The sequence below is a fragment of the Vombatus ursinus genome, unplaced genomic scaffold (genome assembly GCF_900497805.2).
Source record: "Vombatus ursinus unplaced genomic scaffold, bare-nosed wombat genome assembly UNPS02014820.1, whole genome shotgun sequence".
In the NCBI taxonomy this organism is placed as follows: Eukaryota; Metazoa; Chordata; class Mammalia; order Diprotodontia; family Vombatidae; genus Vombatus; species Vombatus ursinus.
Genome location: NW_020954598.1, coordinates 3,138,811 through 3,154,445, shown reverse-complemented (window position 1 = coordinate 3,154,445; position 15,635 = coordinate 3,138,811). Strand labels below are relative to the sequence as shown.

Below are 15,635 nucleotides of genomic sequence, written 5' to 3'. Positions count from 1 at the left end.
CTCTTGCCACAGCGCCCAACTGGCAACTGCCAACATCAGACAGTCCCTTACAGTGATGTTTCTCTTGCTTGTTTGGTTAAGAGCTTGATCCTTAGCCATAGCTGTGAAGGATACTTGATTTGGGTCTCTTCTGAATTTTATATTCTTCTTATATTATGGTTGCTTATCATTTTGAACTTAATGTAGTATTTTAAGTTGTTGGTTTAACTGTAATTTATGCCACACTGGTTCTGGGCTCAGTAGTTCTTGTTCTTATAGACTAGTCTCAGCTCTTATCTTCCTTGACCTTCCTTCAGCTTTTGACCTAATTGACCACCTCTCTCTTACTCATTCCTTGACTTCTCTGACACCGTTCTTCTCAATATCCTTTGCTTGCCTGTCATAAATTTCTCACTTTCTAGGTAGGCTTGGGTGCCTTGGCTCAATCCAGGGTTGACTTTTCTCTCTAGACATCTCTCTTGGTGGTCCCATTGACTCCCATGGGTGCTGTTATCTCCTTGTTGCCTCTTTATCCATTTCCTTGTCCTGACATTATAGGGCCTCCACAGTGTTGCTCCATCCTCTAGCTTTATTTCATTTTACTCCCTTTCATCTACTTTGTTACAGTTAAATTTGGCTTATTCTTCCCTGGTTAACATGCCATCTTTTTGCTTTTATATAAGCTGTCTACCATGCATGGAATATACTTCCTCTTCATTGCTGCATGTTAGATTCCTCAAAGGTAATGTGGTTAAGTAGAGTGTAGGACTTACATTCTAAGATAGGATTCTATTCAGGATAAGTATAGGTCCTGATTGATGTTTTTTAGCTATGTGAACATGGGCAAATTACTTTATTTCTCTCTGCCTCAGTTTACAGAACAATATTGTTCTGTAAAATGGAGATAGTACCTGTAACACTTCACAGGGTTGTTAGGATCAAATGATATGTCTAAGTATATTTAAAACTGTAGTTCTTGTAGTACTGTATAGATGTTATCTAATATATATCATCTTTTTGTCAAAGCTTAGCCTTTCTTCATTCTCCAGTTGCTAGTACTTCCTTTTTCAAATTATCTTATATTATCCTTTTTGGTCTACATGTGTTTTAGTTCCCTGTAAACTTTCTGAGGGCAATGACTATTTTGTTTTTGTTTTTGCATCTGTTTTAATATTTTATAAATAGTAGGTACTTTATGGTGACTTGAAATCAATAAATACAGAGGTGGAATGGCTATGATTAGCATGCTAGTTTATGGAAGTAACTTTACCTGGGACCAGCCATTAGAAAAAAATTTTTGGAAGTTTTTGTGGGAATGCCTTAAACACATCAGCTACCTCACCTTTTTTTGGTAGGGAAAGGAAAGGGACATAGAAGTGTTTTCTCTGCTGCCTTTCCTGATGATTCCTGTATCAGTTTGATTTTTTTTCATACAGGGAAGTTACGTCTGTCATGTAAGAACTGAGAGCTAAAGCATACTGGACATTTCTTTATTGAAGTTTCATTTCCTTTCCTGCAGAGTAGAATAATAACCTCATAAAGTTACTGGTAGTATAGTAGGCCTCAGGAATTAACCAGAGCCAAGTTGGCTCTTAGAACTACCTAGATTAATATTACCCAGTCCATCATTTTATAGATGGGAAAACTGAGGTCCAATGAGGTTGAGTGACTTAAACTGGCAATAAGTAGCAGAACCAGGCTTTGGACCCATGTCTGCTGACTCCAAATCAATTGTTCTATTATATTTTACTATCTATTATATTGCCTCCCATTAAAAATGCAAATAATTTAGTTTCTATAACGTTTAGAAGGATCAAAGGTGGAAAGACTTGTTTTCTATTACTTTTTAAAACTGTAAGAGTAATATTGTTATATTACTTCTTTTTAATTAAGTTGCCTATGTCTTTCATCTCTCTGGGAATGACTTAAAATTGATATTCTAAAATAGGGGTGGGGGAACCTGTAGCCTTCTAGGTCCTCAAGTGAGGCCCTTTGACTGAATCTAAATTTCACAAAACAATCTCTTAATAAAAGGATTTGTTCTGTAAAACTTGGACTGAATCTAAACTTCACAGAACAAATCCCCTTAATAAAAGGATTTGTTCTGTAAAACTTGGACTCAGTCAAAGGGCCACACTTGAGGACCTAGAGGGCCACATGTGGCCTCAAGGCTACAGGTTCCCCACCCCTGTTCTAAAGCTATTATAGCTGATGCATTAAAAACCTGGGTAAACTGGTAACTGGGAATCTTTTTTTTTTCCTTTTTGGTTAGGCAATCAGGGTTAAGTGACTTGACCAGGGTCACACAGCTAGTTAATTTGTCTGAGCCCAGATTTGAGCTCAGGTCCTCCTGACTCCCAAGGCTGGAACTCTATGCACTGCGCCACCTAGCGGCCCCCTGGTAACTGGATCTTAAACTCTGGTTTTATCTTTTCAAATATATCTTGTGCCTGGTTAATTCCTGCCCCCGGAGAGAGTGACATAAGCGTATCACTTGAACTTGGAAATTCTTAGCTACAGTAGATCTAAAACTGATAAGGTGTCTGTCTGCACTAACTCTGACATCAATATGGTGAGCCCTCTGGAGCAGGGTGGCCACCAGGTTGTCTAAGGAGGGGCAAACTGGCCCAAGTTAGAAATGGATCAGGTCAAAGCTTCTGTGCTGATCAGTAATGAGGTCAGTCCTGTGATTAGCCGTTGAACTTCCAGCCTGGGTAATGTAGTGATACCTAGTCTCAAAAAAACAAACCCTAAATCCCCAAAAAACCAGACCTTCAGATATACCTTGCTATAAGTCAAGAGTAGGGAACTTTTTCCCTAATAAGTATTGCATGCAAGTAAAAAGCAATTTAAACCTTGGAATAAATTATATTGCTGATTACTTTGGCCCTTAAAAACATTCCTGAAAGAAAAGATAATGACTCACTTTTTTGAGTTTAGAAAGGGCTAGAAAATGGAAAAGAAGCTTTCAGGGAATAAGGTCAAAGGAGCATGGAAAGTAAGAAATGAATGTGAAAGGATATAAAAAAAGGGAAGGGAGACTGGTGGATGAACAAGTGTCTGATGTACTTGATTTGCTGTTTTTGCTGCTGTGCATTTTTTTAAAAGAGGTTTTCCTATAGCAAGCTCTTTGAGATTTTATAGTTAGATAATTTTCTTAAGGGCCTGGTATTTTTTTTTGTCTTTTTAAAAATTATCTTATTGAATAAGATATTTTTAAGTAATCTTAAAGGTTTTGTCCTGAAGTAGTTGTTGTTGTTTTTCTTTATCTACTGACTTCTTATTTTGTTGTCCTTTTCTAAAACTGAATAAATATCAGACACATTATTTATAATGACTGAAACAAAAGAATCTTCTTATGGTACAGTATTTCTATTTGTGATTTTTTAAAGCAATTTTGTGTTGTCACAAAGTTACTGGCATAATGAGTTTCTTAATTTTAGAAAAATTGCCACACACAAGTTTAAAATTAGGCCAAGGACTAGAGGTTCCCTACTTTTGCTTTAAGCAGACTTGAATGTGAAAGTTTGTATTCACAAAACTAAATTACAGAGTGATTCAGCTTTTTAGAAAAGAAGTTTTACTTTACAAATTGAATATTAGTCTTGAAATTTAAATTCCTACTATGTACCGGACACTATACTTAAGCACTGTGATGGGTAAGAAAAATTTTATAGTTTGAGAGCCTTCAAGAAGCTTAGTTGGGAACAAGACACAATGATATGGAAAGTTTAATGATAACAATAGATGTCACAAGATAGCATGTGCTTAATTGGTGTGTGTTTGTTCTACATGATATATGTTGCAGGGATTCAGAGTAGGGGAAAGATAACTGTGGATTGGAGTAGTCTAGAAAGATTTTGTGGAGGGAGGAGAGCTTTGAATGGGATGTTTAAAATGAGTAAGACATAAGTGGGAGAAAAGAAAGGGAGGCACTTGCAATAAGTGAGGAAAAAGTGCTGAGGTAGAAAATTGCAAGGCATGCTCAAATGATAGGGGGCCGGATGGAAAGTCTGAAAATGTAAGTGGAGAAAAGCTCAAAAATATTTAAGTACTAATTTCCCTGATACTTATTTTATTCACATTTTAAAGTTTTCATCTATGTGTCCATATCTTACATTTCCCTTCAAAAAAATTTGCTCTCCAGTGTATCACAGCTAGTTCTGTAAGATATCTTAAGGGGTTTTCATTGTACACTTGCCTCTTTGTGTAATGGAAAGAACACTGGACCTGGAGTCAGAAGAGCTGGACTCTAGTTCTGGCTTTGTCATTAATTAGCTTTTTGCCTTTGGAAAGGGAACTAATTCTTTGGACATCATTTTCCTCCTGCTGGTTAAATGTAAGCTCCTTCAGGGTAGGGGACTTTTTTGTTGTTAATCACAGTCCATCAGGGTTCCTTGTACATAGTAGATACCTAATAAAGATTTGTTAAGTTGTTGAATCTGTACAGTAAATATAATATAACCAACATGGGAATAATTTAGGAGAGCTGATTTCCAAGTAGCAGTAACCAACCTACTTCACAGAATTTCATTTAGCAAGATTTTAGAGGCCATTGGGTCTAATGCAACCCAAGAATCTCCCGCATTTAGGAATGTACTTCTGTCTGGAACATTGTTAATTATTAGGGTAGTAGTTATTCATATTATAAAAAGTTTAGCCATTTTGCTGAAGGAATGGAAGTTTTGTAAGAGTGGTTTTCAGAGATCACTAATCTTTGAATATCTAATAGATGAAAAATTTGCCACAAGGGGAGCCAGTGCTCATTAAGGCTGGGAAATATCATTAAAGATCTGAGACGTTTTGTTTCCATTTTCATCCTATACATCTATATCTCCATAGATATTGTACTCACTAGCAGCCACAGTATGACAAGTGTTTTTTTGTTTTTGGAAACGGGAGGAAGTATTTTTAAAAAGCAAATAACATCTTAGTATTATTAAGAAAATCATTTGAACCTTGTAGATCCCCTGAAAGGGGCTTGGTTGACCCCCAAGAGATCTGTGAACTTTACTTTGAAAATCATTGGCCTAGATTAACATGTTTGATACATTGTTCTTATTTTATGGTAGTACCTGTTTTGAGTGTAGCATCATTATTATCATAACCAGCATTCATATAGCCCCTACTATGCACCAGGCACTGAACTAAGCACTTTATAAATATTATCTTATTTGATCCTCAAAACAATTTTGAAAGGGCAGTGCTATTATTATCTCCATTTTACAGTTAAGGAAACTGAAGCAGACAGAAGTCAAGTGATTTGCCCAAGGTCACATAGGTAGTAAATGTAGGAAGCACAATAAGAACAATTCTGCATTTCACTAGAAATTTGTGTTTCCTTTAAATATGTTATTTAAAGATCTAGTAAAGCCCCCCTGGTGCCTTACAGAGTCGTATATAGTGGCAACTATGCCAACAGAGCCTATACAGGTCCTACAAAGTTAAGAAGGTAATGGACAAGCTTACAAACCTATTACAAGCCTAGTGACTGTATGCCTGTCTTTGTACTACCAGTCTCTCTTAACCCAAAAGCCCAGCCCCAGGATTGGCTGCAGGAAGATAACATTTTTCAGCAACAACTGTCAGATACCGTTTTTCCTCAGTGGAGGGAATATACACACCAGTGAAATCCCAGATTTTTTAAGTATTTAGACGTATTATTGGAAAAGGATTGCTGGTTCTCACAGTATGATTTTATTGTATACCAGGGCAAAACATTTTCTAGCAAGATTATTGTGAGACTTTATAAAGTGAGATGAGTGGGAAATGGGATACTCTCAGGGAAATTTGCTTTATGAGAAACTTTGCTCTATTGGTTGAGCAAGGGCTCATTTGTACTTGTTAGGCTTTTAAGCCTACACCAAGAGTTCTTAACCTGGGGGCCATGAACTTCTTTTTTAAAATTATTTTTATATCTATTTATAGGCTTTCCCAGACTGCCAAAGAGAGCTAAAACACAAAGAAGGCTGAGAACCCTTGGTCCACTTCTCTATTGCCCTCTTTCTCCAAGTACTTTGGAAAACTCACTTTTTACAGTCAACTGAATCATTTCTGTTATAAAATTTGGATCCCTTAAGAAATGTACTTGTAGCATCAGAGGTCTTGTTGGAGTACTTGGTGAATAAGATTTCTGAAAGTCATCTCTTCTCCCCATACTTAGGCGTTGATACTTCCTTGGATCTATAATGTTATTGATCTAAGTCCTCTATCTCATGGTTCAGATTGACCCTTGCTCATGTCCTCTCGTAAATCCTTCATTAGGTGTCTATACAAAATTCAGGGAGTCTTCTTTGCAGCATACATGTGGTCTTCCTCATACCTGGCTCCTTTGCTAAGGTCTCTCTAAAAAAGGAGCCCTCTTAACCTTCAATGCAGAAGAAATTGTTATAAGGTACCGTGCATGATTTAGGTGAATTTTCATAGGGATTGTTTCTCTGTTGTGTTTGTTCCTTGTCACAGAAATTTCAGTCTTGGTATTTTTTTAATAGGTTGTTTAATAGAAAATTAAGAAGCTGGCTTTTGAATATGTTTTTATATTACAGTATTTAATTCTTTGAAGTGGTTTTGATTTAGAAATTGTTAGAATCAATGTCCCATACATATTAGGCATCTAATAAATACTAGTTGGCTGCATATTTTTATGTATAAATGTGTTTAGATGGTGAGACTTTATGATTCTATGCTGTAAATTAAGATTGTCTATAAATGGGTGAAGAAATAGAAGGAAAAAAAAGCCCTATTTTTAGTCCTCATGTATTATGTCATATACTGTAACTATAGAATTTTATGCAAGTTATCATTGGTTGCTTAGGCTGGCTATCATTTGCCTTTAGACAGCTTTGCAGACATAAAATAGATGACCTGAGGGTGTGCATGCATGTGCCTCCCCATTCCCCAGCATCACCCTTTTTTCTTCTTTTCCTTCCTCCCTTCCTCTTTCTTCCTTTCAAGAAATCTGAGTGAGATTTGGGGTTCAATGGTATTTTGTTTTCAGGAATACCCTACTTGATACTTTACAACAGAACTTTGCAGTCCAACTGTAATATGATGTAGTATCATTAAATTGCTGAACAGAAGATAATGTAAATCAATTTCTTATGACAGGGTGTTTAGTAGAAAATGAAGAAGCTGGCTTTTGAATATGTTTTTAGGTTAAAATATTTCATTTCTTTGAAGTGATTCTTAGCTGTGACAGGTATTCTTAACCTTTTTTTGTGTCTTAGAGCCCTTTGGCAGTCTGATGCCTAGTTACCCCTTCTCAGGGTGATGTTTAGAAATACATAAAGCAAAACACCTAGGATTACAGAGGAAACCAATTATATATTATTTACAGTTTTAAAAATATTTTAAAAACAAGATTTCATGGACTCTATCTGAAGAACTGCTGCGTTAGGGACTTAGCAATCGGTGGCCAGATTATTATGACACCTTTTGACATTTTGAGTTACTTGACCATACTAATAACCTTAGAGTTCTCAGATTCTTTAAAAACAATTATGTCACTGTGATTCTTGTTCTCTGAGAGATCATTGTTTCTTTTTAACATTACATTTGATGCTTTTTTCCCCCATTTACATAGGTTGCACAGAGCATTGAGGATCATCATCAAGAAGTAATTGCTTTCTGCAGAGAAAATGGTTTCCATGGCTTGGTTGCATATGACTCTGATTATGCATTGTGCAACATCCCCTACTATTTCAGTGCCCATGCCCTAAAACTGAGCCGTAATGGGAAAAGTCTCACAACAAGCCAATATCTGATGCATGAAGTTGCCAAGCAACTGGACCTGAATCCAAATCGTTTTCCTATTTTTGCTGCTCTATTAGGTAGGTGGAGTGGCGAGAAAAGTTTATGTATATTATGTAGGAGTTAAGTTTACCAACATCGAGAGTAGCTGTTTTACTTATATTACTGCAAGAATTATGAAATTACTTAAATTGTTCAAAGAGCCTTACCTTGGTGCTTCCTGAATTTTCAGCATTGTTGTATGATATAACTAGCTGCTGTAGGTACCTAGAAGATAGCTATATCTCATGTGCTTGTCTAATCTTCCCTTCAGACTGAAAGAAAAGTTTGTTTTCCAAATAGACATTTAAACTTTGGCTCTTTGTGTGTCCATGTAGATAATAAGTTCGTGGTCTTATTTTCAGACATTTTAACTACTTAAGGACTAATAAGTGAGTTAACAGGTGAGTCTTAGCTTGAAAATAGGTAAAATATGCCTTAAATAATTAATTTTTTTTAGTTATGAGCAGGCTGTTTAGTAATATGGGTTAAAGATTTTAGACATGTTTATTTACATGCAAAAAATTAATATGCATTGTTGATGTAGATATGCATGCAGTGTAGGCATTGCAGTTACTCCTTTTTATATTCGTGATGAGGATTTTAAATCAACAAATACTCTGCCACTTTGTGTCCTAAGGATTATGTTTATCTGTTGACATTAACCAGAAATGACAAAAATGAATATACCTATTGTCTGAATCTTGCCCAATTAAGTGATAAAACATGTTATGTTTTTAACAGGATAATAAATATTTATTGAATTGAATTGGACTACTTCAGTGGAAACTGAAATGTTTTATGTATATTTGCTCTAAACATAAATTTTGTGAATGTTTGCTCTAAAACAGGGGAATACTGAACAAAAGTTAGCTTTTTCTTAATGGCTTAGAGTCATCATTATGAATATTAATTGACTATCCTGTAGTAACAGTGATGCCCTTCAGGGATCCTGAGGTATGTAGAACTATAGTTTCTACACTAAATGGCTCTTTACTGCTATTCTGTTTGATTTCTTATATATACTTGTTATATATATTTTTCTTTTTTTGCTGTCAGTTGTCACTTTTTATGCAGTCAGTATACCTTCTTTGAGCAGCATTCCTTATTTGATTTCTAGTTTGTTATGGTTATGTTTAAGATAAAAGTAAATAGAATTGGAGTGAGAGCCTGAATCATAGTCTTGGCTTATAATTTTGGCATGTATTCTTGATAGCTCACTGATACCTTTTTTTGGGAACTTTGCCAAAAACCATGAAACACGGTTAAAATCGCTAGATAAAGCTGATGTTAAATTTTTGGGTTATACTTTTCTAATTGTTTTAGGTCAGTAGCTAATAAACAAGCTACTCAGAGGTTATTGGTAGTTTATTATGAATTCTTTTAGTTCCTTGTCAATAGACAGCTTAGGAGCCTGGGGGTGGAGGTGGGGGGAGGTAACTAAATGCAGGAGAGCACTATAATAGTTTTTTAGAGGGGAAATTATTGTTGTTCATTTAGCATTTTATTTAACTATTTTTTATTTATTTTATTTTTATTTAAGATATTTTATTGCATTGCAACCAACTAAATTCATAACATTCTCATCTCATAAATCACCTTTGTTAGCTTTATTCCATTTAATCTTTTATTATCCACTTAAGAGTTAAAATTTATAGGTGAGGATATTTGTGGCTTTTGAAATATAGAAGATTTAGGGGGGCACCTAGGTGGCACAGTGGATAGAGCACCGGCCCTGAAGTCAGGAGGACCTGAGTTCAAATCTGACCTCAGACCAAACACTTGACACTTACTAGCTGCGTGACCCTGGGCAAGTCACTTAACCCTAATTGTCTTTAAAAAAAAAAAAAAGAAATATAGGAGATTTACAGCTATAGCATTTTAATATACTTTTCAGATTTTTCAAAGATGAATGTTTATTATTACAAATTGGTTATATTTTAGGGCATATTTAATTGAAATTTTTAATTTCTATTTATTAGCTGTTTGGTCACATTTAAGCTGTGTGATGAAACAATCTAAAATTGAATTTATTTTTGCTAACAGTAGTTAGGACACTACCTTCTTTAAAAGTTTAAACTTTCATGCAAACAAATTACAAGTTTTGGCTGGGTTGTAAGGTGGGAGGATAGGTTTCTCATCTTTTATTTAAATCGGCAATATTTTTAAAGTGCCTGCTTTGTACCAGGTACTATGCTAAGCACTGTGGATACAGATACAAAGAAGGCAATACTCTCTACTCACAGTGAGCTTACATTCTAATGGAGGAGAGAGTTGGTGCATATAAAAAATACCTACAGCATAAATGTGAAAATAATAAATACATATATTTGCAGAATAGTTTAAAAAAAAAGGTAGTTTGGGAAGGAGGGCACTAACAGTTGAGGAGATTAGGAAAGGATTCATGCAGAAGATTGTGCCTGAGCTGAATCTTAAAGGAAGAAAGGGAATCTATGAGGCAGATGGAGGTAAATAGTGAGGATGAGGAGGAGGGGAGAATGACTAGTGCAAAGGCATGGAGATAGGCCATGGATTGTCCTGAGGTCACAGTATGAGAGAGGGATTAATGTCTAATGAGGCGGGAGAAGTAGGTTTAGTGCCAAATTATGTCTGGCTTTGAAGGCTTGACAGAGAAGTTTGCAGTTTTTTCCTAGGGGCAATAGGAAACCTCTGGAGTTAGTTGATTATGGGAATCACATGGTCAGATCTGCACTTAAGGATAATTATTTTTCCAACAGTGTGTAGGATAGACTGGAGTGGGGGAAAAGCTTGAGAGATGGGGATACCAATTAGAAATCTGTTATAATGCTCTAAGCAAAAGGTGATAAGGACCTGAGCTAATCTGGTGGTTGTGTCATTCGGGAAAAGGAGTTAAATGAGACAGTTGTGGAGGTAGAAATGGCATTATCAAATGAGATAATTGTAAAATGCTTTACACAATGCCTGGCACATGGTCATAGTAAAGACTGTATAAATGTCAGCAATTATTATTATTAGGCAATTATTATTAGCCAGGGTTAGCAGAGGGAGAGAATAGAAGATATCATTGAAATTATGAACTCAAGACACCCTGAATGTGTGCCTTTTACAGAAATAAAGCCAAGGGGAAGGCTTAGAGGTAAGAAAATGAGTTCAGTTTTAGGCATTCTGAGTGTAAGATGTCTCCAGGGCAATGTCCATTAGCCAGTTGTTGATATGGGACTGACACTCAGGATAGAATAGAGATGGGGACTGAATATATAGATCTAGGAGTTATCTGTATAAAGATGTTAGTTGAACCCATGAGAACTTAGGTTAGAGAGAATAGGAAGAAGGTAAGAGGGCCGGACAGAAACTTGAAGAACATCCACAGTCAGGGGCATGATCTGGATGATGACCCAGGTCACCAAAACCCACAATGGAAAGAGTATCCAGCAGCTGAGGATGGTCAGCAGTGGTCAGTGCAGCAGGTAGATTATGAAATGTTAGGACTGAGAAAAGACCCATCATATTTGGCAGTTAAGAGATCATTGGTAACTTGGGAGAGAATGATTTCAGATGAGTGATGAAAAAAGATTGGAAAGTGTTGAAAAGTGGAGGGGTGTGGAAATCAGGGCGGCAAGTGTGGACCAGTCTTTCAAGGAGATTGGCTTAAAAAGGATGCTTGCTTGAGGGAAAAGTTGATTCTAGCAAAAGCTTTTTAAGAATGGGAAGACTTGGGCACATTTGAAGGTAGTAGGGAACGAATCAGTTGATAGGGAGATGTTAAAGATGTGAGAGAGAAAGGAGATGATTAATGATATGGGCTGCTGAAAAAGATGGTAAGTATAGATCAAGTGTACATGTTGAGGAGCTGGCCCTCTTATGGAAAAGAGCTGCTTCTTTGTTCAGAGTCTGAGGGAATGGAGGGAAAAGTAGGAAATGATGTCAAAGGATTTTGAGATAAAGAGAAGGGGGGAAAGAAGGAGCTCTGAAAATAGCCTCAAGTTTTCTTTTTTTGTTTTTTGTTTTTTGTTTTCAAAGTAAGGTGAGAGGCAAGGAGAGAAGGTAAAGAGGGTGGAGGAAATAGTGTGGGGAGAGCTTGAAGAGCAAACATTGGGGGGGGGATTTTGGGGGAATGGGATAGGAAGACTGGGAGATGATGTCAAGGGATTTTGAGTGGAAGAGAATGGGAGAAGAGAGAGGTCTCATAGAATAGCCTCCATTGCCTGCCCCCCTGCCCCCCCCCCCCCCCCGTTTTAAAGAGTAATGTTCTTGAGCTGAGGAGGGAGGAGAAAGTGTGGAGGGCCTGAAAGGGGAAAGGAAGGTCTGAAATATCTTCTATGGGGAACAAGATAGGGACCTGAGAAAGGAGAAATAAAAAAGACTGCCTAGCTGCAACATGAGCCCAGTTAAGATTGGATAAAATGAACTTTTTTTGCATGTTTTTTTTTTGTTTCTTCTTTAGGCAGTTGGGGTTAAGTGACTTGCCCAGGGTCACACAGCTAGTAAGTGTCAAGTGTTTGGTTTGAGGCCGGATTTGAACTCAGGTTCTCCTGACTTCAGGGCCGGTGCTCTATCCACTGCGCCACCTAGCTGCCCTGGATAAAAATGAACTTTTAATGCAGCTAGTCAGCACAGTCCTAGGGCTTCATGCAGCAGGTCATGAATAGGAGCCGAGAAGGCATATGGTAAGTGAAGTTTGTCACGAAATGAGCAGCACTAACGTTAGAAAGAGCAGAGGACAGTAAAGAGTTGAAATGGCTAACTGGTGAGTAGTTGGAAAGATATGAAAGTGAAAAGAGAGCAGAAGTAATAACCTGAGAAAGTATTGAGAGGTGGAGGAAAAGGAGATCACCAAAAAAGGAGATGGGCGCAGCACACACAGGAAGAGGAGGATTAGGAGGTTATGGCGAGATAGGGGACTGTCAGCAATTCCATGTGGGGAAGTGAAAGAACTGTAGATAATGGGAAAACTCTAGTGTGCAGCCAAGTCAGTGTGTGACTTAAATGGAGCGAAGGAGTGAGTACATTATTGGGACTAAAGGAAATTGAGAAAATGGGAGGGGCTGAAATCTTTGAGAAAGAAGAAGAATGGTAAGGATAGGTATACTACAGCTACCATAATTTTGTTGGGGTAGAAAATTTTAATCAAATGTACCTCAAAAGAGAAAAATTGAGTGAAGGGTTCAGAGGAAAAGTCTGCAAGTGACAGTGGGAAGCCAGGTATATTCAGATACCTTCAGGGCCAGCCATTGCTGGAAAGGATAACTAGAGGTACAGTGTCATCACAGGGGAAATCAGGGCTTAACAGATGAAAAGAGAGTGAGGTAACGAGTTTGTGAAGAAATGGCAGTTCAGAGAGCACAGTGGAAAAGGGTAGGCAAGGCTGGATTTGAATGTGGGTGAGTATGAGGGAATTTGAGGGTAAGAAGGAGGCAGTTGTTTCTATCCTTAAGGTATGAGGAGGGAAACATGAAAAGCCATAAGGGTAATAGTATGTGGCAAATGGGGAGATAATTATCACTTTAAAGTATTTATCAGAAGACTATTTCAAGTGTTAGACTTTCCTGGTTAAGCTAGCTAGTGAAATGTTGAAACATTGGAATATCTAAGTAGGTATAAATCCATGTCTGTCCCAGTATTTTAGAACTTGGAATTACTTTGAGTTCTGTTGATTTTATTGAATATTAAACAAAGTACAGAGAAATTAAAGTTGGGTTTTTTGTAGTCTGCTTGTGATTTGTGAAAACATTAGGTGAATCCTCAACTGGACAATTCCTCTTCAACTGTTCTTCTCACCTCTTCTATTGTTTGATATCTTGGTTATAGCTAGACTCTACATAAGTCATCCATTGGGAAACTTTTTGGTTGAGTATAATACTAGTTTAAATCATCTATTTTAGGGGACATTGGTTGGGTGTAATACTTTAAGGTCAGTTAGGTGGTGCAGTGGATAGAGCACCAGGCCTGGAGTGAGGAGCATTAGTCTCTTGAGTTCAAATCTGGCCTCAGATACTTACTAGCTGTGTGACTCTGAGCGGTTCACTTAGCTCCTCAACTGCAAAATGAACTGGAGAAGGAAATGGCAAACTATTCCCATATCTTTGCCAAGAAAACCCCAAATTGGGTCACAAAATGTTGGACACGACTAAACAACAACTGAATAACAACAAAAATAATATTAAAATCCTGGATATGTCAAGGACCTACAGTTTTCTCACTGGGAACTGTTTCCACTGATTGCAGATCTAATCCGTCTTTAAATTAGAGCCTTAAAAACTATATTGGAGCTGACAAGAGTACTTGACTTCACAGTGGTCATACAACTGATGAGTATGCGAGGCCTAGTAAATGTGGGGTTTGATCTTGGGTCTTTCTTATTCTAAATCTAATACTCTAACCACTGTGCCATGCTACCTCTCCTTTGTCCTAAGGGCAAAACACACATAAACCCATTCAATCATTCTGTCAATGAGCATTTGTTAAAAGCAACATTTCCAGGCACTGTGTTAAGTGTTAGGGGTGCAAGGAAAGGCAAAACCTAGACCCTTCTGTCTAGGAGCTTACATTCTAATGGGGAAGATAATATATAAGTAACTACATATGTAAGTAACATATCTTGTATATATGAGATAATAACATGTAAATATAATTTTAAGAGTGAATGGAAGGAAAGTCACCCAGCTGCAGAAAGTATTGGAGTTAGAGCTGAATCTTGAGGGAAGCCAGGGCAGCTGGGGATTGAAGACGGGAGGGAACTCATTAGTTAGTGTATGTTTGCCCATAAAGTATGTTTACATTTGATTGGAATGATTGTTTCTTAAAATTGACATATCTAAAAGAGGCTGAATATTTTCTTCACATCTAAATGAAAAATATAACTGGTATTTTGTGGATGTTTCCTGGTCAAGGTTTATATATTCTCTGAGTAAGGGAAAACTTACATTATTTAGATGCTTTTGCTGTTGAGGAGTAGTCTCTTTTTGGTTAAACATACTATCCTCCTGTATTTTCCATTTATATATTTAGAATAGGTGTAATACAGATATATTTGAAGTGAAAATCTCCTTTTCCTCTCTTTTTGAGACACCTAGCTGGCACAGTAGATAGACCACTGGGCCTGAACTTAGGAAGAGATCTGAGTTCAAATGTAGCTTCAGACGTTTACTAGTGTGTGACCTTGGGCAAATCACATAACCCTCGGTCTGCTTCAGTTTCCTTACCTATGAAATGAGGTAATAGCACCTACCTACTAGGGTTGTTGTGAGGATCCAATGAGATAATATTAGTTAAGTGTTTAACGCAGAGCCTAGCACATAGTAGGTACTATACGCGCTACTTATTGTTGTTATTCCATCATTCCATTTTGATTAAGAAGCTACTTCGTAAATCTACCCCTCAAAATATAGAGGATTAAAATATAAAATAAATTTTATAGATTGTCATTCATGAATTGTGATATATTCTTTAGATGGTATAGTAATAGCTAAAATACCAAAAGATTTAATGTTTATTACCCAGACCTCATAAAAATAAAAGATTCTCAAAATAATGTATTTCTTAGTCGTATAGTATTATTGGACTCTATGACTCAGAGCTGGTATAAGATATAAACCTAATTGTGTTGGTTAGCATATTTTTGCAGAGTGTTCTTTGTCAGCTGACTCTTGAATTGTCTTAGAATGACTTGGTGATCTTTATTCCTTTTGTAGAGGGTAGTATTGTCATGGAGAGTCTTGACTGAGAAAAAGAAAGACTTAATTTTGGAAGTTCCTCTTAATTAAAGTTTCCTTGGTACATTACTAAATTCAAGAAAAATTGAACCATTGCTATTTTTTGAATAAGTGAAAATATGTGATGACTCTTAGAATATATCCACCTTTTTGGTATTACCTGTCCAACAGCTT

At 36.8% G+C, this 15,635-nt stretch overlaps 1 protein-coding gene across 4 annotated transcripts in view; it reads left to right on the top strand.

The window, feature by feature from the left end:
- The window catches only part of FAM120A (family with sequence similarity 120A), a 152,856-nt gene that overhangs the window by 17,291 nt on the left and 119,930 nt on the right, over positions 1-15,635 (top strand). For all 4 annotated transcript variants that reach the window (XM_027836863.1, XM_027836861.1, XM_027836862.1 and 1 more), the window contains exon 2: positions 7,562-7,808. In XM_027836863.1, coding sequence (XP_027692664.1) covers positions 7,562-7,808 — 247 coding nt within the window. The remainder of the gene's footprint in view (positions 1-7,561; positions 7,809-15,635) is intronic.